Source organism: Lepidothrix coronata, unplaced genomic scaffold (assembly GCF_001604755.1).
Source record: "Lepidothrix coronata isolate B3197 unplaced genomic scaffold, Lepidothrix_coronata-1.0 Scaffold74, whole genome shotgun sequence".
In the NCBI taxonomy this organism is placed as follows: domain Eukaryota; kingdom Metazoa; phylum Chordata; class Aves; order Passeriformes; family Pipridae; genus Lepidothrix; species Lepidothrix coronata.
The window spans coordinates 3946395-3972934 of NW_016690254.1; the positions used below are offsets into that span (position 1 = coordinate 3946395).

Sequence of the window (26540 nt, forward strand, 5' to 3'; positions counted from 1 at the left end):
TCTGTCAGTATGAGAGACAGTTCTTTATATATCCAACAGCAGACATGATTTCAAACACCATTTAAAACTAGAGTTTTACATATACAAAAATATTTCCTTTATATATAGTATTCATATGCAATTGGAGGAGTGAGGCTTCAGTAAAAGATTAAGGTCTGTCTTTGCCATGCAGAGCATGTAATTCTTGCTCTTAAATACTGTATGGTTAGAAAATTTTTCACATCGTTATTTCAAGGGCAGCTTCTAACTGGTTTGGTGAACACTTAAAAACAGCAATGAACCTTTCAGTGTTACCATAGCACTATTGAAAGTTACTAAAAAAACCCCTAATGATGTAGTCACACAGATTGACTTGTTTTGTGTTAGCAGGGATATTCAGCAGCAAGTCATCGTTTGACCCATGAGGGATCTTTGGTGATATCTGCATTCTCTGGGCCCAGTACAGCTTGACCACGAGTGCTCTTCCCAGCTGCAAGATACCTGCAAAAAAACCCCATAAACAAGTGAGAAGCTGGTGCATTCAGTTATCCATAGCTCTGCTCTCCAAGTTAAAAATATTTTCATGTCAGGAAAAAGTCTTCTTTGATCTGTACAACTTGTTAGTGTTTACTCTACTCTGCAGTAGTGGAATTCTTATGTCTACAGTGCAATTCAGAAGTCAGACACAAAATGCTACAACTTGAGTAGAACTAGCTCATATAGTGAGTGTACTGACACTCCAGTTAGTTTCTGGACCTCTCAAAAGAAAAACAATCTCCCACAAATTCAGAATGTAGGAGGGAGTTACATCTGCTACAGTGCAGAATATAAAAAGCAGGATATAATTAACATGTCTCTTTCTAGGTTACAAAAGAAAATAGTGAAAGTAGTATGAAGGGCCAAGGGGAGAAATCCAATATCTTAAGTATGACAACTTTCACAGACTTCTTAGAAATCAGGTTTTTGTTCTATTTTTCAAGTAAACATCTTCCTAAACTGAGCACAGGCTTACTTGTTTGATACATCAACCAGGTTATCACTGTTGACAGCAAAGAGTTGTTCTCTGTGTGACTGCTTCATTTCATCTGAAATCCCATACAAGAATTGACCCATTCCTAGGGAAAAGAAAACAAAACCCCACATTGCACTGTAATCTCAGTCACAGCCAAGTACAGGAATGAGTGCAAACTACAACAGTAACACGTGCTGGAAAGGAACAGAGACTACTATCAGGCCATTGTTATGAGACAGTATCTAACTGAGTCAAGAATCAAAGGTTAGAATTGGGTTGAGGTAGTAAGAGTTTCCTATTTAGAAAAAAAAAATAATTCATAATCTATTCTGGCAAGTGATTTGTCAAAAATCTGAACATAATGGTCTAGCAAAGTTCAGGCAATTCATTATGAAGTCTTGGTACTTTCTGAGTAGCTGCAAGCTGCGTTTCATAAAGCTGCTTTTAGACCTCTTAAAAATTGCAATCAATTGTGATATATGTGCAACATGAAGGTCTGATCACCTTTTTGTACTGCACACAGAAATCTGCATACAAATGTTTTAATGCTCTTGTTGAAATACTTGCCTACAGTCTTTTAATATAAATACTATGGCTCCTTGAACAACCAGGGAACTACAAAATAATCACAGAAAAGCTTTTTGTCAGGCAAATAAGCTTAGGGGGAAGAAGGTGGCTTGGAAGGACTTCTGTCAACAAGTCCAAGCTCCTGCCCAAGGCAGGGCTGACTTCCCAGCCAGGTAAGGTTGTTCAAGTCCTTGTGCAGGGCCCGGTGACTGAAATGAAGTAACAGCATGAAGGGACACCCATTCTCTCTGCATCAGTTCCCAGGCCTATGGAACAGAGCTCTCCATTCAGTGTTCACTGAGTTTGCCATCACTCTGTTAAGATCTGTGTTCAAATGCCAAAGAATGTTCGTCATCCCTCACTAACAGCAACACCCAATGTGCAGGCACTGCACTCGTGTGCACCTAACAGTGGTTGATTGCCCAGACCAAAACCAGCCTCTGTCAGATAAAAGTCAGCTTCACTGGAACTTTTCTTGTTTAGTAAAGTAGTATTAATACGAGCACATTTTAAAATAATACTAATCTTAACCTGTACACTCTTTATGTATAGGAAGGGAATGTATTCTATCTGGGCGAGTTTTGGATTGAAATTCAGATGAGAATGCAGGAGGGAGGGAAAAGCGAGAAAAGTAAAGCAACATGCCAATAAGCTGAAAAGATGTCAAGATATTACCAAGGCATCGTGAGTGTGCAGATGTGTAAAGAAGATAACACCCTCTACCCCAGCAGACAGATATGCTTTAACTTCTTCAGAAAACAAGCACAAAGGGCTAGTGACAGTCACGGTCAATATGCCTGCTTGTGTCACAAAAATAATCCTTCAGCTTTCCTTGAATCAGAGGACAGCATTTCTTTTTATTCGTTTGCATTTCATGTCCTTTCCAAACCTAAAGTTGTTTTCCTCAATCTCCCTCCACCTCCAGCTGTATGCACCTGACATCAAGGAGCAGTAGGAATGAAAAGTTCAGCAGAGAGCCCGCATGCATGTGGTGTGTCTGAAAAGAAGCAACAGAAACTGTCTGCTTCATTGAAACTGCAGTTAGCTTACATCTCCCAAGTACAAATTTTATCATCTGACACAGTTTAGCAAACTAAGTATTTTCTTCCCCTTAAACTTAAAAAAATAAATACACACTGGCAGCACTGGGAGGCTGGTGAGAAGATACCTTTATCCGAAGGAGCTATCGGTGCATCCACAGCAGCAAACACTGCCAGCTTAGCTTCATCAATGTCTTGTTGTGTGAATTCTCCAGATTTGGCCCATTCGACTGCTTTTTCAAATGTTTTCAAAGTGGCCAACGAATTTGGGTCTCTAAGAAGAAAAAGAAAACTTAAAATCAATTACTTCAGTCTTACAAAATGAAAAACCAAAATGGCTGTGTTCTCATTTCATTCATAATTTACTATGCATCACACAGAGGGAAAAATAAATTATAAACTTCCTTTTTATATACAAGAGAGGTTTTGGGGTTGCTTGGTTTTTGATTTTTTCCCCAGAAGAAACTAGTGTTATAAACCAGGCAGATTTAGAGTTTGAGATACATGGGTGCAGTTCAGTTGCCTAAAAGTTCCAAGACAGTGTGCAGAGAACTGGTCTAATAACAGAGGGTCAGCTAAGCCAGCAACTGTTCACAGGGCACTATCAATTTGCTGCAGCAGCTCAGAAAGCACATCTGCCATTACTACCCACACCAGTAATATTTACGATATGCCGTATCTTCTCTAAGCTGCTTTTCCTGCTACACCTGTTTTTGCTCTCTGTAAAACAGGTGCCACAGGTTAACAACTACTGGCAAGTAAAGGACTACTGCCAGGACAAGTCCTACCATGTTGAAGCTTCACAGAGAGGCAAAGCTGCTCAAACTTCAGTTAGGAATCCTGACCAAGCACTGTGCTAGGCTGCCTTTAGGCCAGGAGAACTATTTAAGCCTGGACTCCAGCCATGTGACATTTCTAGTGGGGTTTACAACTACTTTTTAACACTTCCAGTTCAAATTCCATCTGAAAGTGCTTTGGTGAGCCCAATGCAAGGTAATTGCTCTGGACTGACAAAAAAGAGAAGAAAAGAAGGAGAAGGCAGTTCTAGTTCATCACCAGCAATGCCTCCTGCTAAACCTCCAGTGATTCCAGCCAGTCACTGAGGGATACTGCATAACCTTATGGAACATGATCATCCTACTTCTTGGGTCTCAAATTTAGAATAGTCTTAAATTCCCTTTTTTAGGGCCTCCTCCACCCAGGATGAAACAAGGAAAAGCCAGTTTTACATAAATCTGGTACCAAGACAGTAAATATCAAAGTACAGAGACTCAACAGTGGTTGCTACCAGCAGAGATAAATTAGGCTTTCCCAAGGACACCAACCACTGAAAGCAAGGAAGAGTTTATTAAGTAATTTATCTAACTTCATCAGCACTGAATCACTTCCTTGTTATTTCATTCCTTTTATTTCACTTCATCTTGAAAGAGAGCTACAATTAAGATGAAAATAAGATACAGCCAAGTGCAGTCAGTGGTCCCCTCAGCCACGAACAGGAAAGAACAAACCCACTGTTACCTGTAGGAGTAGAAAGTGAATATGCCATTGTGACTAAGTTTAGCACCTCCACCATAAGCCCCTCCTTTCTCTCTGATTTCCGTGTGTAGGAATTTAGCTGTCATCAACCGAGCGAGGATTCGAAGGCTGGAATAAAAGAAAGAGCAACAGCAAAGATGTTCAGTGAATTGGACAACAGTAATATCCTCAACTTCCTCTAAAGCTCACCAGGATCCCCATGTGCAATGCACTGCTTCTTGTGATTTGCAACAGTAACAATAGCAACACTCTAATAATAGCTGAATAATGTGACATCACTGTAAGAGAGGCACTGCTCTGGATCATTCCTTGACTATTTCTATTTATTTCACTTTAATGAAATATGAGAGCAGCATTCTAAGCTTTATTACATGCCATAGGATTGTCAACTCAGAACACATCCAAGTAGGCAGGGCTGTTTATTCCAAGTTAGCAGACAGCACCTCCCAATACTTCACCTCAGCATTTATAGGGCATCTCCAACCCAGCCATGCATCAGTTGCTTCGTACAGATTTTGTAACAAATGCACTGCCAATCATTTTCTATCAACACTCCATTTTCTGCAGTCAGCCCAACACTTTCCATTTGGTTTTGTACTATGCAGCACACAGAGAAGTTCCCTGATGTTCTGCTTCCCACCTTGCATAGTCTGGAGCCGTGTAGGGAACTGTACGAACGCATTCCCCAATGTAGTTCACTGGGAAGGGAAGTACAAAATGGGTCTTCATCTGGCATGGTTTGAAAGTAGGATCCTAAGAGAAGGATGCATTATTGTCACTGTTAGCAGATGATGCAATTTATATAATTTATATAATGTATCTAATTGAGAACTGTGGCAAAATTTCCCTAGTTCTCAAAAAAGTCAAACATACAGACACACAAATGCTAAAGCTGCCATTTATCCCACACTGCAACCAGTGACATTTCGCTTGTGCCCATATCCAGTACACAGAATTGCCTTGGGAAACTGAAGTACAGGGACACCATCCACCAGCTACCCATCCTCGCACCCCAGCTTCTCAGTTCTGCAGATCTTCTGTCTCTGCCAAGGAGTTTGGACTTGGCCATGGATTTACTTCTATTGAAACAAGTGTTCATAACTCTCCACTTCTGTGTCATGTATGTACATAGTCACCACATCGTATTTCAATCCATCTACTAAATTCTAGACATTGAAAACAGGTTCCGAAACTGTAACTCACAAAACCCCCCCCACTATTTATGACAGCAGCTGCAATATGAATTTCTACTCAAACACCCCCTGCAATAAATTCAATTCTTCCTTACCACCCCACTTCAAAAATTCCAGTCCTCTCCATGTCTCCCGGTGTCTGTAAAATTTGCTTCTTTCCCTCTTTCACAGATACACTTGTTGGTATACTCACTTGAGCATGAGTAGACCCTCACACATCTCTGGTAGTTTTAATCCACCATTTCATTATTCCCCCACCCTTTCTTAACTTCAGAGACCCCATTCCCAGCCCCTCACACAACTCTGGCTGGCTGGCCAAGCAGAGCAGTGTATTTACAGCACTGGTCAGCAGGCAAAACCGTGGGCTGAGCTCTCCCTGCCCCCTTCTCAAAGGAGAGCTCAGGGTATGCCAAGCTGCTTTTCTGTCCCGTAGCCAAATACAGATTTTCATTTTCACTTAATAGTCACTAATGCTCTTCTGTCAGGTGTCATTCACATTCAGAATCATTTAGGGAGGGAGGAGACAAAGGAAAGGAAGGGACTAATTGGATGTGATTAAGAAGTCTGATGGCTAGTTTAAGGGAACAATCCAGTCAGAGGACTGTGGAACTGAGGGGCACGTTGTGTTTCAGTGCTATGCCTCTGTAACAGCTTAAGATGGACCATAAGTATCAGTAACAGCCCGGTAATACCAATATCCCCAAGTAGTAATGTACTTACATTAACTAATTTCCTTGTCATCTGCAAACCAGTAACCATTTCACTTCCCATAGGTTTCACTTCTGAAGATTTCTACAAGAGATCCAGTCCTCATATTAAAAGATAATTTAACAATTTATACCAAAAATACAACAAATGCAATCCCTTCCACTCAAACCTCTTTAAAACAATCATCAAACTGTGCCTTCACAAACATAAGCAAGATACTCAATTACTTCTTCGTATTTTCTAAGCAAAAGCCAAATGAATTTCCTTCCAAGAGTAATTTGGCACTGAGAGATACCAACACAGAGATTAAATGAGGCCCATAAAGTTTCAGACTATCATTTCACTCATGGGTAGGGAACTTATTTCAGTCTCATCAGAAATTAAGACAAATCTGCATATCAACAGAGCAGATCCTTTGTCAACTCCACTGAATCAAGCACTTTTTGTGCCAACTGTCCTGAACACCCTGATAACGAAACAAATTCCTATGCAACTGAGGAACTGCACATCATGCCCTATTTGCTTTTGGCCAACACTTCTAGTAAAGCTCAGCTAAAAAAGAAATTAGTTTTATGCAACAGGGAAAGGAAGAAATTCTTTTTCCACATCCCACGCCAAGGCAGTAACCTCAGGGTAAGGCTTAACAGCTGATCTACAGGATTTCTATTGTCTCCTTTATTGCAGTGAAGACAGTCTGTGTGGCAAAACACAGAGCAGCTGATCACAGAGCTGACTCTTGCAACTTTCTTCAGAAATCTTTGTATGGACTTAGTATCTGAGTTAAAACAATCTTCTCCTGATTGCACAGTGGTCACGACGCGATCAAGTGAACTGTATCTGATGCCTTAGTCACACATGATGTAATTTCTCACCTCAATCACATGGGGACGAACAGGTTTTCTCTCTTTTTTACTTCTAGCTATGCCCTTTAAAAATTTCTCTACTTCTTTAGATGCTTCTGGTATCTGCTGAGGTGCTGCATTCACTGAACATCTGTCAAAAATACATATCAAGTTTTTAAATATAGTTTTGTGTTTTCAGACAGTCTTTTATAATTTTACCACCTTGTCTTTCTAAACGTTTTCTATCATATCATCATAATGTTAGATCAGTGGTCTCTGGTAATCTTAACACAGAAAAAGGCAAAATATTCATAATCCAGCATCTGATGTAGAAAAGAAAAAAAGTCACAGTCCAATTGTTTTTCTTTTGCTTGACCTAAAACACCTTTAGAACCAAAGCTGAGCAGTAGCAGTCAAACCACTTCTGTGCACAAGACAGGACTACCTCAGTTTTGCAAATATAAATGTCTCTGAAAGAAATTAGTGCCCTCTGTATCTTATCTTTACAGGCAGCCCTACCATGGTTTTGAACAGTACAGATATTTATATAATTTCACTTAGCATTTCATGCTTTCCAAAACAAAATTCTGCAACTTATGTCACTTCAAACAGACCCAATTTTGGAACTAATGCATCTGACACTAAACACCATAGTGTGTTTACTTTTTACTAATATCTTTACATTTTCCAATATACGTATAAAGCAGATTTCAGAATGTTGCTACTTTCTTTTCAGGAGAAAAAAAAATCCAAACCATACTGTATTAAACTGTTACAATACAATATAACAGTATTTGTATAATGAGCACCTTTAAGGGGAAAACAAAAAGGCAGAATTTTGAGTATTTCTGTAAAATCCCACAGGCCACTTACAAACTCTGGGTACAACAGTCACATATGAAAAATTGAATAAAATGAGCTACCATAGCTACTATAGTTGCCATTCTGTAAGCAGGGAGAATTTAAATTAACAACATTCTTATAGTTTTTCCACAGACCTTGTTTCAAAGTATGCAATGAGAGGCACTGAGAAATGCACACAGACCATGGCCTCTCTTAACCAAAATGCCCCTATTCTTTTTTGTTGGAGCTCACCTGATGTTGTCACTATTTAACAAATACTTCTTAATGCGTGGTAGTTTGCGCAGTATTGGTTTAATATCGGACATTTCTGCAATTCTCTTCATCAACTTCACCTGTGTGGGAAGGGAAGGCAGAAATATTACAGATTAAGGCAAAGAAAGAATTAGCAAAACCCCAGCACTGCAATTCCAGAGTTGAGGATTTGGGCCTCACTGAAGGATATTATCAACTTTTCACCTGATCCATCCCACTGAACATTTCCTGCAGTTCTCCAGAAGGGGTAAGGTTTTTGCTGGCTCTAATAGAAGCATATAAATGCCCACAATCTGGAATGCCATTTGACAGCTCCTGGGCAGTCTTCTTAACTAGCACTCTGAAATGTTCTTCCTCGTCAAATCTTGGGCTGAAAAAGAACAGAAGCAGGTCTCATGCAAAAGGACACCAATGGAATTTCTTATACTGAATAATTCATCATTCCAAGTTCAACAAAGAGCTTTTAAGCTGTTGGTTGTCCATTTAATTCACTCTATAGTCATGCACTTGATGCTTAGGTTTAGAAAGACACTAAAGATTTAGTTATGAAAGAAATCCCAAAGTAGGATCTCTAAGAAGAGGAGAATGGTTGGGGGAAGAGTGTAAAAGAGAACCCCAAAACACATGCAAACCCACAAACAAACGAAACCCAATGTACTGTACTTGTTAAATATTTCACTCCATAAATGCATCATGTCTGGCAGATTTCTATCCAAGCACAGAGATGAAAAGAGCACACCCTGAAGGAAAAAATAAAAAACAAAACACAAAAAAACCCCTTCACACAAGACAACCAAAGCAATGGCCCGAGAAATACACAATAACATTTTATGAAAGTGATGTAATGATGCCAACCTAATGCTAACATCACAAAATCACTCTAATGCAGGCTGTGCTACTAAATTAGAGCAAACATGAAATATGACTGTTGTTCTCACAAAGCAAGCCTCTCAACTCCTGCTCCTACACTCCTCAACTCCTTCTTCTTAACAGTCAGCAGCAGTTCAGAAAAAAAATTTCTCTTTTTTTTTGCATAAAGTACAAGTAAAACTGTTCTGGGGTGCACCTTCCAGCAAAGGAGTACCCCTAATTCAACTCCAGGTTCCATGGGGAACAGACCACAGAGCAGACCCCCTGCAAGTCTGAAAGAATCTTAAGATATATTGCTAGAACTGTTATACCCAACACAGGCTCTAATGAGCCTGCAAACATTGACATGTTAACAGCACCCTCTGTGTATAACACTACACCATTCCGTCCTCTACCCTCTGCTTACAAAATGTTTTGCAGCACTCGAAAACATGGCAACAGATGCTAGTGAAGCACTGCCTTAGACTGGATACCCACGTCAAGCACTCCCCTTCAGACAAAATACTGCTACTGTAACTGTCTGATTTATATCTTATACAAAAAGGCACAAGTCCTTTTATATACTAAGTTTTCAGTGCACATCAGCTGACCCTCTACCTGGAAGCCCTGACTGACCCTTACCTACACAGCTGTTATTGCAAGTGTAACACCTGCAGGTGTGTGACTAATTTACCTGTTCATACACATCTAGGTGTGAATCATCTGGAATGATGTGTGGGCTGACAGACATCCCACCTGTTTTCAGTTCTATTTGCTGGGCCTGTTCCCTGTAATCAAGGGCTCCACATCCCATCCTGTGAAAAACAAGAGAGATTAGTTTCATTTTCAGTGTATGCCCAAACAAGGATCCAGACAGCATTTGCAAAGTACTGTTTAGGACAACACTAATTTAGCAACTAAACAATCTGGGGCATTATCGAGCAAACATAGTACTTCATGCCTTACAAAAGCTTCACACTCAGCTTTTCAATGAAAGCATCCTGTTAATTTAAAATGGTGTATTAAAAAGTATGCTTTATGTGCAGGCTTCCATATGGAACTACATTAATATCACATAAGCTGTTATCACCAAAAAAAAAGAACATATTCCTCCCAGACCAGGTCACTTGTTCTGCTCTGTGCTCCTCTTTCCCTTGTGGGTCACTGTTCCTGTGGCCACATAGTAAAATCAGACCAGAAGTCTATTCAAGCGAAAACTTCAATTTCTGCTACGCTATTTTTCATTTACAGGGATTTTCCAATCTGTTCAGGGAATGCTTGTGTTGACACTGGGCAACAAGGCAATGCAGAGAGTGATGGAAAAGGGAAAATGAGTTGGCAGCTCTTTGGAAAAGAGAGACCATTTTCTGCAGGAAACCAACTTATCAGTATTTCCCTTCTACAGTAAGAACAGATGCTGAAATTACTAAAGGCAGTATTATTTTGGCAAGCTGTATTACAGCCTGTTGCTTCAGCTTCTAAGGAAGTAAGCCTCTCACTTAGTAATGACGTTGCAGAAGAGCGGCACGTAAGGTTTGAGCTCCTCAGGAAGTGTGTTCAAGCTGGAAACAGCTCGGAAATAAACCACCCCGTTGGTGGGCTGAGCACAGTACTGGACAGGAACTTCATCAGCTAGGGATAAAAAAAACAAAAACAAAAGCAAAGAACATCAACAGCTTCCTACTATAAACACGTAAAAGCAAAACATTTTCTTACAAGAACTTCCCATTAAGAATAATTTTCTGTTGGCATTTCTGAGCCACCACTTGTTTAAATTTTGCACATTATACTGAACACTGGACTGAAGGATTTTATTGTTTCTGTCCATGGTAAGGTAATGGATACCTGGACAATCTGAAGAGAGAAATCTGCTGATAGAGGTAATATTTTAGAAATAGCATTAAAATAAAGGAAACCAGCTGCCAATAGTGCTGCACCCTGGGTAAGTCTTTGGAAAGTCAGAAGATTGCTCAAGAGCACTGAACATGCCACTCAGAGACTCCTCTGATTGCAGGGCAATGGGGGAGTACACCCAGAGCAAGGAGCTGGCATCAGGAGCACTCCCACCACATCCTGGGAAGGGCAGGAGGCTGTTCCAGTCAAGAACAGCCCCACATTGCCCCTCAGAGGCCATGGCCACACTGCAGATCCACTGCAATCTGATCAGAGGTGGGAGGGAAAGGACCATAACTGTGGACAACAAAGTGAGTCCCTCAGCTTTGCAAGGAGCAACAGCTGGGCAAGCAGGCAGGTAACAACCCAACAGTGCTGCTCTTTTGAGCATGAATTAATGGTGACACCAACCTGTGAGTGTTGTCTCCAGCACAGTAAATGGGATTTTGGGCTCGATGTCAGACACTTTTAAAGCTGGGAGACAAGAGGTATCCTGAGGTTTGCTTTGAAGAGCAATTAATTCCAAACCTAGTAAGGAGAGAGTATCAGCTTGTCATTCTCAGCTTTTAGTGAAAGTACTGTCAAAGCCTAAAACCTACTGAGGTGATAAAGATCAGAAAAATGGAACTCTGAAGTTTGGAATCTGCAATTCTTTCAATTATTTTACTGAAACAAATTCTGCAATTATCATGCAACAACAGCAAGCAGAACACTCTTTGTAAATTATCTTTCCAATTCCCTCTCCATATCCTGTTTACAGTAACATGCAATTTAATCCCTGAAGAAGAGACACCTGCCAGTCTGCCCTGTCACCCAACTCTGAACTCTGACCCAGACCTGGTAGGTAAGAAGCTTCTTTCTGACCCATTCCCCCCAGTTCTTACTCAAGTGCTCTGATGCAGGTAACTTCTTGTGATTAATTACACATTTCAGCCTTTCAGATTCTAGCTGGTCACTGTTAAGTACTCTTCAATTTATCTTTGTAAGCAGAAAGCCTCCTCTGATTTTGTGCTCCCCTGTCTCCTGTCTCACACCAAAGCTTCAGAAGATTAACACCACATTCTTGGAGGATTTCTATAACTAGATCACTATATCACTGCCTTCACAAAATCAGATTACTGTCCAGGGTTTCCAAGTTTAAGTTATTATCCAGAAGAAGTTAAACACAACATTACTTTTATAGTTGGCTTCATAGGTAGGAAATGTAAGAAATAAAATTACAAAATACAGGTTTTATAGGTGCATGGAACAGACCTCATGCTCATAAACAGCATCAAGGTACATGATGGTATGTATGTATCTGAAGGGAGGGTGTCAAGAAGATGGAACCAGGCACTTCTCAGTGGTGCCAGGCAATAGGACAGGAGGCAACAGGCAGAAACTGATCTACAGAAAGTTCCTCCTGAATATAAGGAAGAACTTCTTTACTGGGGGGGTGATTGTGCACTGGAACAGGTTGCTCAGAGAGGTTGGGGAGTCTCTCTCACTAGAGATATTCCAGAACAACGTGGACACAATCTTGTGCCATGTCCTCTGGGATGACCCTGCTCGAGCATAGAGGTTGGACCTCTGTGGTCCCTTCCGACCTGAACTACCTGAATTCTGTGAATTCATCTCCCATTTAGTGCAAGTTAACATGGGAAAGAACAAGCAGGTTGGTATTTTAAAATAATTTCCTTTTTTCTGCCCTAACAGAGACATTGATCATTCTATTTTTGAGTGTTAAAACTACTAGAATATACCAACAATACACTGTAGTGTAAGCACTGCACTGCACAGCCTCGTAATACATATACCCAAACTTCCAACAAAAAAACCCATCCCTTTCAGAGCAAATGCTGAAGTGTCCCTGAGAATTTAAAATGTTCTACAGAACATCAGCTAAAAAACTGTGGTTTTAAGCAGTTAGAGAAATAAAAATGTGAAAAGCAAGTTAACCTTTTTCAAAAATTTGGGTTTTTTCTTCTTCAGAAAGTGCGTTGACCTTTTTTTCCAGCTTTTCTGCTTCCATTTTAGCTTGTTTATCATGGTAGTCTTCCTCTGGACTCATTGACAGAGTCAATCTGTGTGGATTATCCTGCAGAAACATATCCCAAAACAAAGTATTATTAATTCTGAGGGCAGCTTTCTTGCCTCAGATTATTGCTTCATCAGCAGTAAATAAAAGCAGTCTGTGCATCATTTGGATTGCATGTTATCAACAGCATCACAGACACAGTCTGAACTCCCTATTTCATCCAGAACAATCTGCTCCGCGGGTGGGGAGCAGAGGCAGCTCACCACAACAACAAGCATGAACACCCTTCTGGGAAATTTCAGTACAGACTCAGAATCTCTCAATGGCACACAGGACTCATTAGTTTAATTACATCAAGGTTAAACAACTGTATGTAACACCACAGAGCAGCATGCCACAAATTTTATCTGGAGAGTACTCTAAGACGGGGAATTTCATTAAAAGCAGGAGGGTTTCATTAAATACCTTCTTCAACCTGCCCAAGCTTGAGTGCACAGACATCCCATATGATATAATATATAATGATATGCATGCCTTATCCTGCTCAGAAATGGTTTACATCAGCCTTGCTGCCACAGAACTCCAGGCATAATGCAAATGTCACAATTGCTGCTGAATTCTTCTTCAGTTATACCAGACTATGGAATTCTAATATCAAAATTACTCAAGCAGCTTCCATTTGCCATAATACTGGGAGGCCAGTCAAAAGACAGTGACCTCAAAAACTGCCCATTTCAATGTAGGAGTCAAACAGCAACATCTGTCGCTGACAGACACTGCCAATAATCTGGGACAATGTAATTGGATTTGTTCTTTATCTCCCCCACGCCTCTGTGAAGACTACAGAAACCCAACTGAGTATGGAGTTGAAGAGGGAAATGCAAAATTAACCAGCTATATTAAAATGGACAGAACAAATGGCATTCTCTCCCTTGCTCCCTCTCTGCTTTATTAACTTCCTGGTACAAGGCAGAACAGTGCATAATCTTCTGATAGAAGAACATCCAACTATTCTCATCATTTCCTACTGAGTCGTGTTTTTGCCTCAGCCCCCTCAGCAGAACTGTAAAGGACATTCACAAAAATACTGCACCTACAAAAGCCAAAATTTAACAGCTCCCTACTGCCTCCAGACACTAACAATGCCTTTAGGAAAACTGATTTCAATTAAGGCCACTGTCTCTTGTTGCCTTTGAGTATATGAGAACCAACATTTACACCAATCAGATTACTTATTGGCAATTACTTATAACACATCTGCCTTTCAACACAATTTAAACAAGTTGACTGGGGGGGGGGAATCACAAACAAAAACACAACCCTACCAACAAAACAACAAAACCACCAAAACAAAAATAAAAAAACAACAACACTCTCCCCCAACTACAACAAAACAAAACCAAACCACTTTTGCATTACTATCAGTGATTTTTTTTCATTTCTGGCATTAGCTAATTAAGGGCTTCAGAACTATTCAGTGCTGTAATACCTTTATAGATTTTAGTGCTGCAAGAACTCCAGAAGAACATATGGACAGGAAAACATGAAAAGAGCAGAAAGTAATTGGCACTGACAGCAAAATTCAGACAGCAGTTCAGTAAACATGAGGAGCACCAAAATAATCTTATTTGTAATCAAATCTTTTTCGTGGAAGAAGAGACACACATTGCTATGTCAATATTAAGGAACATATAACTAGGTCTGTAGTTCTCTCAACTTCTCAGCAGGAAACACCCATGTGCCCTTCTGTAGCATCAGGCATCACAGTCTGGTAAAACATTAGCATTTTATCAGTGTTCTATTAAGTGTGGTTCCAAATGTCCAACTAGATAACATTTTTTCCATTTTGAAAAGTTTTCATTTAACCATCTGAAATTAACATGCTTCATTCCAAGTGCTGCAGTTCAATCTACACCTAGAAATAGGCAACATGGTGACAAAAAATAGTCTTCAGTTTAATTCTAAATACAAAATTCTGATTTAAAAATTAATACTGAAGATAGCTTTCCATAAGTTTGCCTACCTTAAAATATGTTTTAACTTTCTGCTGAAGAAATGTGGGATTTTCTTTAAGACACTGCCTGAACCGAGAGACTTGATCTGCAATCTTCAGAAGCTCCACTGGATCCCCATCTTGATTCCAGCACGAGGCTATATGCTGAATGGAAAAGAATAATTAGGTAAGCAGGACAATCCATCTGCATTTCTCTAACTGACAGCCCCTGTGTTCCAAAACCACTTTACCATTTATATTTGNAATAACAGACATATAATGAGTACTTCTAACATTTTTGGAGAGCGGAAAAGAAGCTGAAATCCTTGTTCATATTAAGGGACAATTCCATCATCATCTGTCCCCTGTTCTCTCCATTCTTGCTTCTAATTTTATCATAAAAAACCACTGTCTAATTATTACCTTTTTTTTTTTTTCAAAGGTGTCTATATCTGTATTCTGAAAATATGTCATAATATTCATTCCTCCCTCACATTTAAAATAAATTAACTTTTCAGCTCAAGAAAGCAGGAAAAAAGAAACAGGTGGTAGGGACAAAGTAGTATATATATATGTACACTACAGTCTATCCATTTATTGCATCCATCAGATGAAATGATTTATAATAAGGTAACTCAAATATGTAAAATAGATGGGACTTTGGAGAAAGAAGACACTAAATAATCAGAAATATCCCCAGGATATTTCTTTTGGAAAGTTTTTATTCTAGTTTTATTTTCTAATTTGAGACTATTAAGTTTGCTTGAGTTGCTATTGAAAGTTCTTCAAATACACCACAGAGCAAGATACCAAAAGCTTCTGTATTTCTACTCTGTATGAATAGGGAAATAACAAAAAAAAGGAAAATATAAAAAAACCCAAGAGATATGAAAGAAAAAGCCTTTACTAGAAGCATATAGAGAACAAATCCATCGTAACTGTCAAAACCACCTTCTCTTTTCTTTCTTGTTTAATTACAAGCAAGTATCATAAGCCTTCAGCCTCTTTCAGTAATACCTATTTTTATCTATTCTGTGGAAATTCCCTAACGTGATTTAAAGAATAGTATTCTTTCAGAATATGCCTGAGTTAGTTCTCTTTAAACAAAAGAAGTCACTCTACTTGAGGTTTCTGTTAGGGTCATTACAACAATTCAGTGCTGGTTCCCAGTAGGCAACCTAAAAGTTTAACCAAATATCTAAGAGCATTGCCCAAATGTTTTTTTGAGCACTGAGAGGCTTGGGGCCATGACCACTTCCTTGGTGTCACAGTTTATCCCTGGCTGGCAGCCTCACTCAGCCACTTACTCACTGCCAGCACAGCAGGATGAAGGAGGAGAATCAGAGGGGTGAAAGTGAGGAAACTTGTGGGTTGAGATAAACACAGTTTAAGAGGAACAGCAAAAGCTGTGCATGAGCAGAGCAAAACGTGGAATTCATTCCCTGCTTCCCCTGGGCAGGCCAGGTGTTATGCTCTCTCCAGGACAGCAGGGCTCCATCACATGTAATGGTGACTTGGTAAGACAAAATGCATCACTCCAAACGTCCCCTGCTTTCTTCTTTCCTCAGCTGTTGTTGCTGAGCTTGGTGTCACATGGTGTGGGACAGCCCTTGGGTCAGCTGGGGGCAGCTGTCCCAGCTCCTTGCCCATTGACAGACTCCTCACTGGTGGAGTGGAGTGAGAAGCAGAGAAGGCCTGGACACTGTGTCAGTACAATGAAAACATCTCTGTGTCATCAGCAGTATTCAGCACAAACCCAAAACACAGCCCCATACCAGCTACTGAGAAGAGATCTAACTCTATCCCCAGCCAAAACCAGTACACTTGCCTGTTCCAGCACTTTACCACCCTCACTCTGAAGAGCTTTCTCCCGAATTGATGTCACCTATCTTGACTTTCCTGACACCTTTGACAGTCCCACACACCATCCTTAGTTGCTAGATTGGAGAGACACGAGTTTGATGGGTGGACTATTCGATGGATAAGGAATCTGCTGTAGGACCACATGCAAGCAGTTGCACTCCAATACTCAACATCCAAAGGGAGATCAGTAACAAGTGTTGTGTGTTCCTAAGGGGTCTGAACTGGTTCTGATACTATTTAACACCTTTATTAACAATATACAGCCAGTGGCACTGAGAGCATGCTCAGCAGGTTTGCAGATGACCCTAAGCTGTGCGGAGCAGTCAACACACTGGAGGGAAGGAATGCCACCCAGAGGAACCTGGACAGGCTTGAGGTGTGGACCCACATGAACCTCATGAAGTTCAACAAGTGCGAGGTCCTGAACCTGGGCTGGGGCAATGACTAGTAATCAGTACACATTGGGTGATGAATGGTTTGAAAGTAGACCTGCAGAGAGCGGCCTGGGGATGAGAAACTGGAAATGAGATCAGAGTGTGTGCTCACAGCCCAGAGAGCCAATAGTACCCTGAGCTGCATCACAAGCAGTGTGACCAGCAGCTTGAAGGAGGTGACTCTGCCTCTCCACTCCCTCTAGACCCCATTCAGCTCTGGGGCCTGCAGGACAAGATAGACACTGATCTGTTAAAGTAGATCCAGAGGAGGCACTCAAAAATTATCAGAGGGCTGGAACACCTCTGCTACAAAGAAAGGCTGACAGACTTAGGGTTGTTCAGCCTGGAGAAGAGGAGGCTTCAAAGAAACCGTACTGTCGCCTTTCAATATTTGAAGGGGGTTTATATGAAGAACTTTCAATAGCAACTCAAGCCAGGAATTGAATTTTCACTTGTGAATCTTGAAATTAAGTTACAGCAGTACAATCCTAAATTCCACAGAAAAATACAGTCCTCCTATTTGGCTTTTAAAAACACAAAAGGCATCCAGCCAAAACATACAGTTCCCAGAGCCAGTATGGCATGCCCCTCACAGAAGTAATTAGTGCTACTGCAATCAAAGCTACTATTCAGGCAGAGACAACAGGCTCACTGCCCAATTAAGTCATACAGTGAGGAGTCCAAAGGTAGTTTCATGGCTACTGAAAGAAAAGATGCCCACAAGATGACAAAGCCCCTAAGTAAAAAGTTTTACACACCAAGAGCCTACAAAATGATCCCATATTTTATAAAGATATAGGCAGTTGAGTTTTTTATTCTTAAAAAAAACACACACACAGACTTACAGATGTCAGGGCAAGTCCAAAACTTGTAGACTGATGCTTCAGCTGGATTTCAATTTTGTGAAGCAGAGCTTCAATCCTATCTTCCTCAAATCCTTTCCTTTGGGAAGGGATGATGAGAGAAGGAAATCATATCCATTAACACTAATCACTTTAAATGAAGGTATGAAAATGAATTATATCATCGATAAAGGAAGCATTACAACATAATGTCTTCCCCATTGAATTGAAATTGGTATGAAATAATATTAATATGTTGTGTCATTTAGTGAAACTGCACTAATATCATTAAACTCCTGAAGATTACACTGATTAAAAAAAGCTACAACAGAGGAAGTAGCAGATACAAGTTTTAAGAGTATTGAACAATATTACTGGTTCTTTGATGCGTTTATTGTAATGTAACTGAATTTTTAAGGCATGTTATTTTATATATATATCTGTATTATTATATGCCTACATATTATTATAGTAATACCTAAAAGACTAAAAACTAACAGTATTCTCAAAAATTGAGCATTACTCACGCAATAACTTCATCAACTGTTCTAGCAATTATCTGTTTCACAGTTTCAATGTCTCTTTCAGCAATACCCTGTAGACCCACACTGAAATAAGTTTCTCTTGTTGAGCCATTAAACCTAGAATAAAACATATCCAACTCAGTGACAAGTACTAGAACTTTAGTGTTAAATCTGCCAACAAAGGCAGAAGGAGAAAAAAAACCACTCATAATTTCCACATACACACACAAGACTTTAAAGCTAGATAGAAAGAAAACTAATTATCAAAGAGTCAAGAAATGGAACTTAAAAGCATATTTTGTTCAATTTCAGTAGTAGTAGCCACTGTTAAGAAAACACATGGCATATGGTATTAGAGGAAAAAAAACCAGTTACAAGAGAAAAGCTGGTATTTGCTGTTCATCTTCCCATTCATTTGTAACTTCTTTCTTTCAGGTAAAGAAGTCTCACTTTTTGAGGTGAAAATTTCAGCTGCATATATTACCAAACACATATATTCTACTTAAGTAGGTGAGTGGAATGGTACTTTTAAAGCAGCATTTTTAAAGTAAGTGGTCAGAGTGAAGTGTTCCATGAACACCTAGCAGTTCAAACCAAAGCCAGTACACAAAATGTAATAGGTGCTCATCAGCTCATACACAACCAGCATTCTACATCTAAAAAGCACAGAAGGAATTCAGTGGTAGGCTCAGGCACTGAATTTTTCAACAGTGATCTCTGGACTCAAACATCCTCTTCTAGATTGATTCATCAGCATTTAAGGCGAATTAAAGCCAGCTCATTGTACAGTTCAACCCTGTATCAACAGAGCCAGCCTGGAAAAGGCTCAGCTGACCAAAAATACAAACCAGGCACTACACTTCAGTGTCTAAAGATGGATTTCTACTGCCATGGTCTGGAATATTAAGATGTCTGCATGGCACTGGCATGCATGACACAGGACTTGCAGGAAGCCAATGACTTCACATAGAGACTGGCAGAGTAAGACATTAAAATCACAGTGAGCACAGTAAGGTTTCCTACTCAACCCTCTGAGACAGTCAGTGCACTGAGGCATGATTTTTGTCATCCTCAAGTCTAAAAATCAGTCAGAAGGATCACGCCTGGAAAGTGCTTCTTTCTTTGTGCATACAATAAAGGCAAAATATGATGAGCAGCTGGCCCTGTGGTTCTGTGAAGACTATCCACCCACCCTCAGGCTGCAGCACGAAGACACTCAGAAGACTGCAGGAGCTACAGTTTGAGTAAGTGTTGCCTCAAATACCCATTTGTACTGAGGGGATGGCAAGCTGATGGTACCTAATTGCACAAAGGCACATTTGTGACAGACCTACCCACTACTAAATCACAGAACTGAAGCAAAAAAAGCAACGTGGTACAGAGAAGAGCCACCAAACTCTTCTGAGTAACACTAACTGTCCAGGATGAAAAACTTCAGTAAATTAGGGCACTGAAGGTGTATCATGCTTTATACCATCTATCCATTTTTGTTGGTCATAAGGTTTAAACAATACAACTTAGTTTAAACAAATTTAGCATCTTATCAAATTATTTTGATGAGTTAAAAATTACACTTGAGAATGGTTTACAGTTCACCAGAAGAAATTCTTAAGATGTTTCAATATTAAAATAAGATTATTCTGGTATAAGCTGCCTGTATGAGAGAGGAGTTCTCCCAACTTAATACCGGGTTTTAACTTTTCTAATACTGCTTATAGTGATGAAATGTAAAGTGTAACACTTACCCAACATCAGGACAAAAATCTGTACCAACACCAGACTCAATTAAGGCTTTGTAAAAAGGAGAATTTGGCCCATCAACCAACAGTGAAGACAGCAGGCTTAGTGTAAACGTTTCAAAAGTGTCTGTAATACTAAAGAAAAATTAACAGTTCTTAAAAACCATCAAGTTACAAGTGTGTGACACCCAGCAACACCAAGTCCATTTCAGAATTACTTTTACAAAACAATGTAGAGGGAGTCAGAGAGAAATAACTGTCAGCTATGAACACTGCTCCAGACCTTAGGGAACTAAGAGAGCTCTGCACCTCTCACTTGTTATAACTACCAGTAAAGCAAGTTAAATTGGGCTGTGAGGGGAGATAAGTTAGTAGTAGGTCATACAGAAAAACTTGCAAATGACAGGAAATTGAAAGGAAGACAGTGTTATCAAATATCTCACTGACTGAACAGTTGTGTAAAATGCCTGATTTTCCTTGTGTCTATCTGCTAAAGACAAATTTTGCTTAGCAATTAAACTTCTATTTACTAAAGCAGGATTTGTCTGACTTTCCCATGGCATTACTTCCCCTAAAGATGATGTTTATCAAGGGGACTGGGGACATGAAGCATGCCTACATCTTGCTTAAAGTCCCAAAATGAGCCTTTGATTCAGAATTTCATTTTTATATACTTACTCTGTTAACAAGTAGCTGACACTGACAGTTGTCTGCTTGGAAGGATCAGCAGCAAATGAGTCTAAGCCACATGTTACACTGTGTTCTCTCTGGAAAGTAAAATAAATGATACAGACTAAACTTAAGAGCAGAAGTTACAAACAAAAAATGACTGCTTGCATCTTCATTGCATCTTCTTTCTGAAGATTTAAAATAATTTTACAGATACTCACGGGTAAGTTTAATATTCATGAGCAAATACACAAACACGGGATATCTTGAAAAATATGAGTGGTATCTCAGTTTGTGAAAGTGGACAATAGAGAAGAGGCTGAAGAAAATCTGGCCATAATTAACATTCTGAGCTGGCTTTCAAACAAATGCTAAAACTTTCCGGACAAGTTAAGGAGGAAAAGGAGGAGGGGGGAGGGAGAGAATGGAAAAAAATATTTTTGACACCAATGTTTGGAGGGTTGGGTACCATTAGAAGGAGTATTTCCTGACACTATGTATCAATATTTCTATCAGTAGCACCAGTGCTTCAGATGATGAGGGCCTTGCAAACCGGAAATAATAAATATAAACAACTGCATGCAATCATTACTGAAACTCAAAATAAACACAGTTTGTCCCCAGTACAACCAAAAATAAAAATACTTCAGCTCGTTTACACAGTTCTAAACAAAAGAGTAACTCCAGAGGTGGGGCTAAAATATTAACCTGGTATATTCAGTTTCTGCAATTCCAAGACTGGATGTGTACTGTTTCTTCTTATTTAATTGTTTGTGGGTTTTTATTTTGTTTGGGGTTTGGTTTGATTTTTTTACTTACAGGTTTTTCCCAGAGCTTCTGTTTCGGGATGTCAGTTTTTGATTCAATTCTTTCAAATTTTACCAATGCTTCCTCATGTATTTGCTTCAAATGTTGCTCCAGTGGAAAATTACCATAAGTGAAAAACCTGCATTTCAAATAAAAGATTGGGATTAAGCATCAGATTTCACATGAAATTTAGAATATACTCTGTATGTCATGTGTTTTCCAATAATTCAGTTACATCTTGAGAGGGGTATTACAAACAATGTCTCAAAGTTAAGACCCACCAACTTGGAACATACATAAAAATCACAGACCTCTTGGTAAAATTCCACATTTTTCAGCTGGGTTTTATGCTTTGGAGGCCTCAAAAAATGCCTTATGATTTTTCTTATGTTCAGTTTTTTTATTTTTAAATTTGTTCTATTGCAGCAATATACAAAGATACAAGAAAAAATATTAGTAACTGAAGTCAGAAACCCAGTGCACTCAAGTTTCAAAGTTCTTACAGTCCTCACATATAAAATATAAAATACAACGATCCATGCCTATGATCTATAAAACACAGCTAGGTTCCTTGGGTCAGTCTACCAAACACATTCCCATATCTACAAGACTTCAGGGAACTATATGAGCATGAGGCATATCTCAGGTAAATCTTATCCCTCAATTAAAAAATCTAAACACAGGTACAGTAGAATACTTCGGATGACGAGAAAAACAATGGCTGGTAAATTCACTATCACGACACAAGCTGATGTTCCTTAAGTGAATTAATCAGAGTAACAGATTGAGAATAAAATTAGTACAGAAGACATAATTATTTCCCTCCATGTAACTTTCAAACTGACTTTTAGCTTAAATACCTTATTAGCAGCAACCAAATTGGTATCTGACTCAAATGAAGATCCATTATTTGGAATCCACTACAGTAATATGCGATCTGGGAGCAAATTAACAGCTATTCATTTGTAACTTCTAACTTAATCTGTGTTGACTTCAAAGAGGACAGGAACCCCTAGATTCATCTATGCTACCTGTATCATAACTCCTTAACATTATTGCTAAATATGTATTACTGTGCTCCTTTCCCCCCAGCCCATGTGAGTTCAGGGTGAAACATCTGTAAACAAAAACCCCCAAAACAAATCCTCATGATCAAGCCAACAGAAACACCCTTGAAAATTACCCATCTCTCTTTCCTGCCTCAAATCCAACCTCACTGCTCTTCCTACATGAAATTCCTTGCTTCAATGCTGTCCTAGCTGCTGTAGGGCACAGGTTATCCATGTTCCTGGCCATGTGGATGGAAACACTGTACTGGTGGTCTTCCCCTCACAGAAATATGAACAAAGTGCTAAATCACTACATAACCTAGAAAGTTAGTCCCAATTTCAGATACCTGGAATTGCTTGGATGATAATGTGTGGCATGGAACTGTTTAAGCTGCTCCCATGTAAGATCAGGAATACATAATGGATCTCCACCAGATACTACACCATAAGTGTGATCAGGAAGGATTTTGTTCTGCACGTGCTGTGCAAATATCCTCTCATTATCTGTCTTAAGAGTAAAACACCACATTTCAGTGAAAGTCATCAAAACACATTTTAAAGATAAAAGGTGCTCAATAACAAGGCCTCAGAGCTCCAACTTACTCAAGAACTCCCTCCTCACATAAGCATTTAGTTCTGCAGTCCCACATACGTTAATAAAACGTTATCGTGTGAACGTAAGAGAAAATTCTACAATGAAATACATTAACAAGGTGCTGGTTTATATGTAAAAAACCTTTGACAGGCTAACTTTAAAAAAAAAAAAACCCACGCCTATGCAACAGACTGTTGACTTTAGTAAATTTTCAAGAGGAATAAGAATCTCTGGTGCAATAATGCACCACGTGTAAGATCTTAAACCAAACATTCACAAAACTTACAAATGCCCCTTTCATTTCATTAAAAACAACTCCTTTGAAGACTAGAGGTGTCTGAGGATCAGCTGGGTTCTCATGTTCTAACCTCCAACCTTCTTGCCTGAAAAATTAATAACAGAAGGGTTAGGAGTTTGAAGGTTTTGTTGATTTTTGGGGGCTCTTTTTTTACTTTAAGGTTTGCACCTTAAAGTGCAGTTTCAAGCTGTCTTACCAGAAATCTAATTGCCGTAGACATGGAAAGAATGCTGCATCCAAGTACACAGACAGGAGATTCTGAAAGTCCTTGGGATTTTGTGTTGAAAATGGGTAGAGTGTGTAATCACTAGCTGCATATAAATAAACATAAAAAAGATCAGCATTTTAGAAAGTCTAAGATGCATTTTGCCATCATTTATTTTTAACTTTTCATCCATACAAATAAGTGGAAGAAACAGTAAGTATGAAATGTATTCTTGCCAAGGAATACATGGACTTTTAAAATGGCAGCTATTTTACCACAAGAGCTTTGCTTTAGCCATAGATACATATCAAGAATTAAATGTATTGCTGTATACTACAAAGCTCCAGCTCTACTGGGACTTTGTAACTGCCAAATGAACAAGATCTATTTTGTAGTCTTGCCTTGTTAGTTTTTCAATATCTCACTCAAAACATTCACATCTAATAAAAATGGCTCCCCAAAGTGAAATTAAGGAGAGCCAACAGACAGCCATAATGCAATAAAACCTCATGCATTTTAAGTGGCATTATTCACTTTTGGCTTACCTGTGAACGCATTCATAAAAGTGGACAGTGACCTGTTTAACATTTTAAAGAATGGATCTCTGCAAGGATACTTCTGAGAACCACATAACACCGTGTGCTCAAGAATATGTGGGACCCCAGTGCTGTCCATTGGAGTGGTTCGGAATTGTACACTGCAAGACAGAGAGCACAGAGTGGAATGCACTCATCTGTGAGAAGTCCACCCAACTCCTACCTACAGCTGTGATTTATGGGAATATCATCACTGGCTGACAGCTAGTGTGACACACATCAGGATGCAGAGTTATTGAGTTCTTCAGACTATTGAGTGCTCAGCCACCTCTTTCAGAGGGTGTATAACCTCTGCACTTCTATTTCTGGAGGTAGTACAGAAGCTCTTAGCACACGAGTAAACACATTTATTTTTACCGAAAAGGCTCAGAAAAAAAACAAAACAACAAACCTTTGTGGAAGGTTACAGTTGCATTATTTCTGCCTTTGGAAGTTTTCAAGGCCCACCTGCATAAAAGTCTGAGGAACTGCACCTGAATTAAATACTGACCCTGTTTTGAGCAGCAGACTGAACAACAGACTTCACGACATCTGTTCCAACCTGAAAAACTCTAGGAAGACCCACAAACCAAGTACTACCCTCTCTGTTCTTACAGAAAAATCCAGTCATGAAGCTAGATTACAATTCAAAAACCACAGGGTGATGCTGAGATTGAATGTGTTATACACATATTAATGTTTACCTGAACAGATTATTGGAGTCCTCCCGAGCCACATGTAAATACCTGGCTCCTGTACCATCATGACTAAGCTTCACTGCAGTCAGGAACAGCTCAGGAACAGCTGTCACCTGCATTGGAACAAAACATTTGTATTGCAGTGTGACTGAAACTGGGTCAAATAGATCATGGATGACATACGAATGTTCAATTTGTTGATCTTGTATAAAATACTGTCTTACAGAGAATTAAATAAATTTTTGTTCTATGGTTTGACGGGAAAAATGGAATTATGCGAATAGGAAATAAAATTAATAACCCAATTAAAGTAAACTACAACCAAAGAACTATACTCTTATTATATAGATAGAAATTCAATCAGAAATACAAAGAAAATGCATATATTCAAATGCCAGTGGCTAGGGCAGTAAAAGAAAAAACAAGGAACCCTGTTCTACCACTAGCTCTGTCACTAGCAATCACTTCTCGAAAATAACCCTCACTTTCTGCTTTTTTTTCAAAAAAGCAAAAAGAAATTCAACATATTATTTCCCTCACAGGTTCTCAACAAAGGTGTTAAAAGTAGCTTAGAAGAGAAAATACTGCTTGAATGTGTCTCATAAAACAGCACACAATGAAGTTCAGCTATCAGTCAGGACTTTTAGGAGGCCACACCGAATGGTCACACCTGCAGCAGACACACAAGCTCGCGGGGTGCATTATTTACTCTAGAATTACCTCCCTGTTCTTGCTATCTCACACTGGCCTCTTTAGCCACCAGCGCACCTGTAGCAAATGTGGGTAGAGTCCTTCCCAAATCTTCGTTCGGGAAACCTAGCCATGATGATCTCCCTACAGGAACATGTGTTAATGGTACCTAAAGAATCTGACTGCAGAAAGGTAGCTACAAGTAACTCCTGCATCATTTTTCTGACTGATCACCCAAAGCATCCTTCTAAGTCTTCAGTGTGCAGTGGACTCACGTAGGTGCCTTCCAACTACGGGGAAGCTGATGTACACAAACACAGAGGAACCGCAAGCGGCGGGCGACGCTCACCTGCTTCACCGTGAACCCGTGGATGCGCTCGCCCACCCTGTACTCCAGCGCCCTCTCATTCGCGGGAACGCTCTTCCACCTCCACGACTTCCGACTCAGGGACCTGAAACAACACAATTCCCTTTAAACAAACGCGCTACAGCCGCGAGCGGCCCTTTAAACAAACGCGCTACAGCCGCGAGCGGCACCGTCCCTCACGCCCGGGGTCCCGCCGGCCTCCAGCGAGGCGCTGCCCGTCCTGGGGCCGAGCGGGGCCCGGGGCAGCGCAGGCCGGGCGTTCCCCGCGCGGTGCCGGGCACGGGGCCCCCGCTGCCCCCGCTCCCTCACCGGCCGCGGCCCAGCAGCCCCCGGTAGCGGCTCCACATGGCTGCGGGGATGGGCGGCGGGACCGACGGGCCGGGCCGGGCCGGGCCGGGCCGCACAAGCCGGCACGGTACAGCCCGGTACAGCCCAGCACA

At 40.0% G+C, this 26540-nt stretch overlaps 1 protein-coding gene across 2 annotated transcripts; it reads right to left on the bottom strand.

Moving 5' to 3' along the window:
* PITRM1 (pitrilysin metallopeptidase 1) lies at positions 1-26540 on the bottom strand. Of its 2 annotated transcripts, none has more exons than XM_017819368.1 (27): positions 26410-26540; positions 26083-26185; positions 25050-25156; positions 24316-24467; positions 23762-23876; positions 23554-23650; positions 23020-23180; positions 21636-21762; positions 20826-20914; positions 20154-20282; positions 18412-18525; positions 17888-17984; positions 14776-14910; positions 12674-12812; positions 11147-11263; positions 10342-10474; positions 9537-9657; positions 8657-8733; positions 8198-8363; positions 7973-8073; positions 6908-7028; positions 6048-6119; positions 4775-4887; positions 4117-4242; positions 2727-2872; positions 992-1094; positions 1-480 (listed from the first exon to the last, which is right to left on the bottom strand). In XM_017819368.1, the coding sequence occupies exons 1-27, from the start codon at positions 26445-26447 to the stop codon at positions 387-389; spliced, it is 3093 nt and encodes a 1030-aa protein (XP_017674857.1). In that variant the 5' UTR covers positions 26448-26540; the 3' UTR covers positions 1-386. The 2 variants fall into 2 exon arrangements, with proteins under 2 accessions (XP_017674857.1, XP_017674856.1); XM_017819367.1 differs by having other exon boundaries at positions 26083-26203; positions 26410-26462.

What these genes read in the sequence shown, in the direction of transcription:
- PITRM1 (XM_017819367.1), bottom strand. Translation starts at nt 26,447, where the DNA reads ATGTGGAGCCGCTACCGGGGGCTGCTGGGCCGCGGCCG. An exon ending in ACAGTTGATGAAGTTATTGC is followed by an intron (nt 17,985 to 18,411) that starts GTGAGTAATGCT and finishes CCCTTCCCAAAG; the next exon opens with GAAAGGATTTGAGGAAGATA. An exon ending in GATAGCTCCTTCGGATAAAG is followed by an intron (nt 1,095 to 2,726) that starts GTATCTTCTCAC and finishes TCTTTTCCCTAG; the next exon opens with GAATGGGTCAATTCTTGTAT.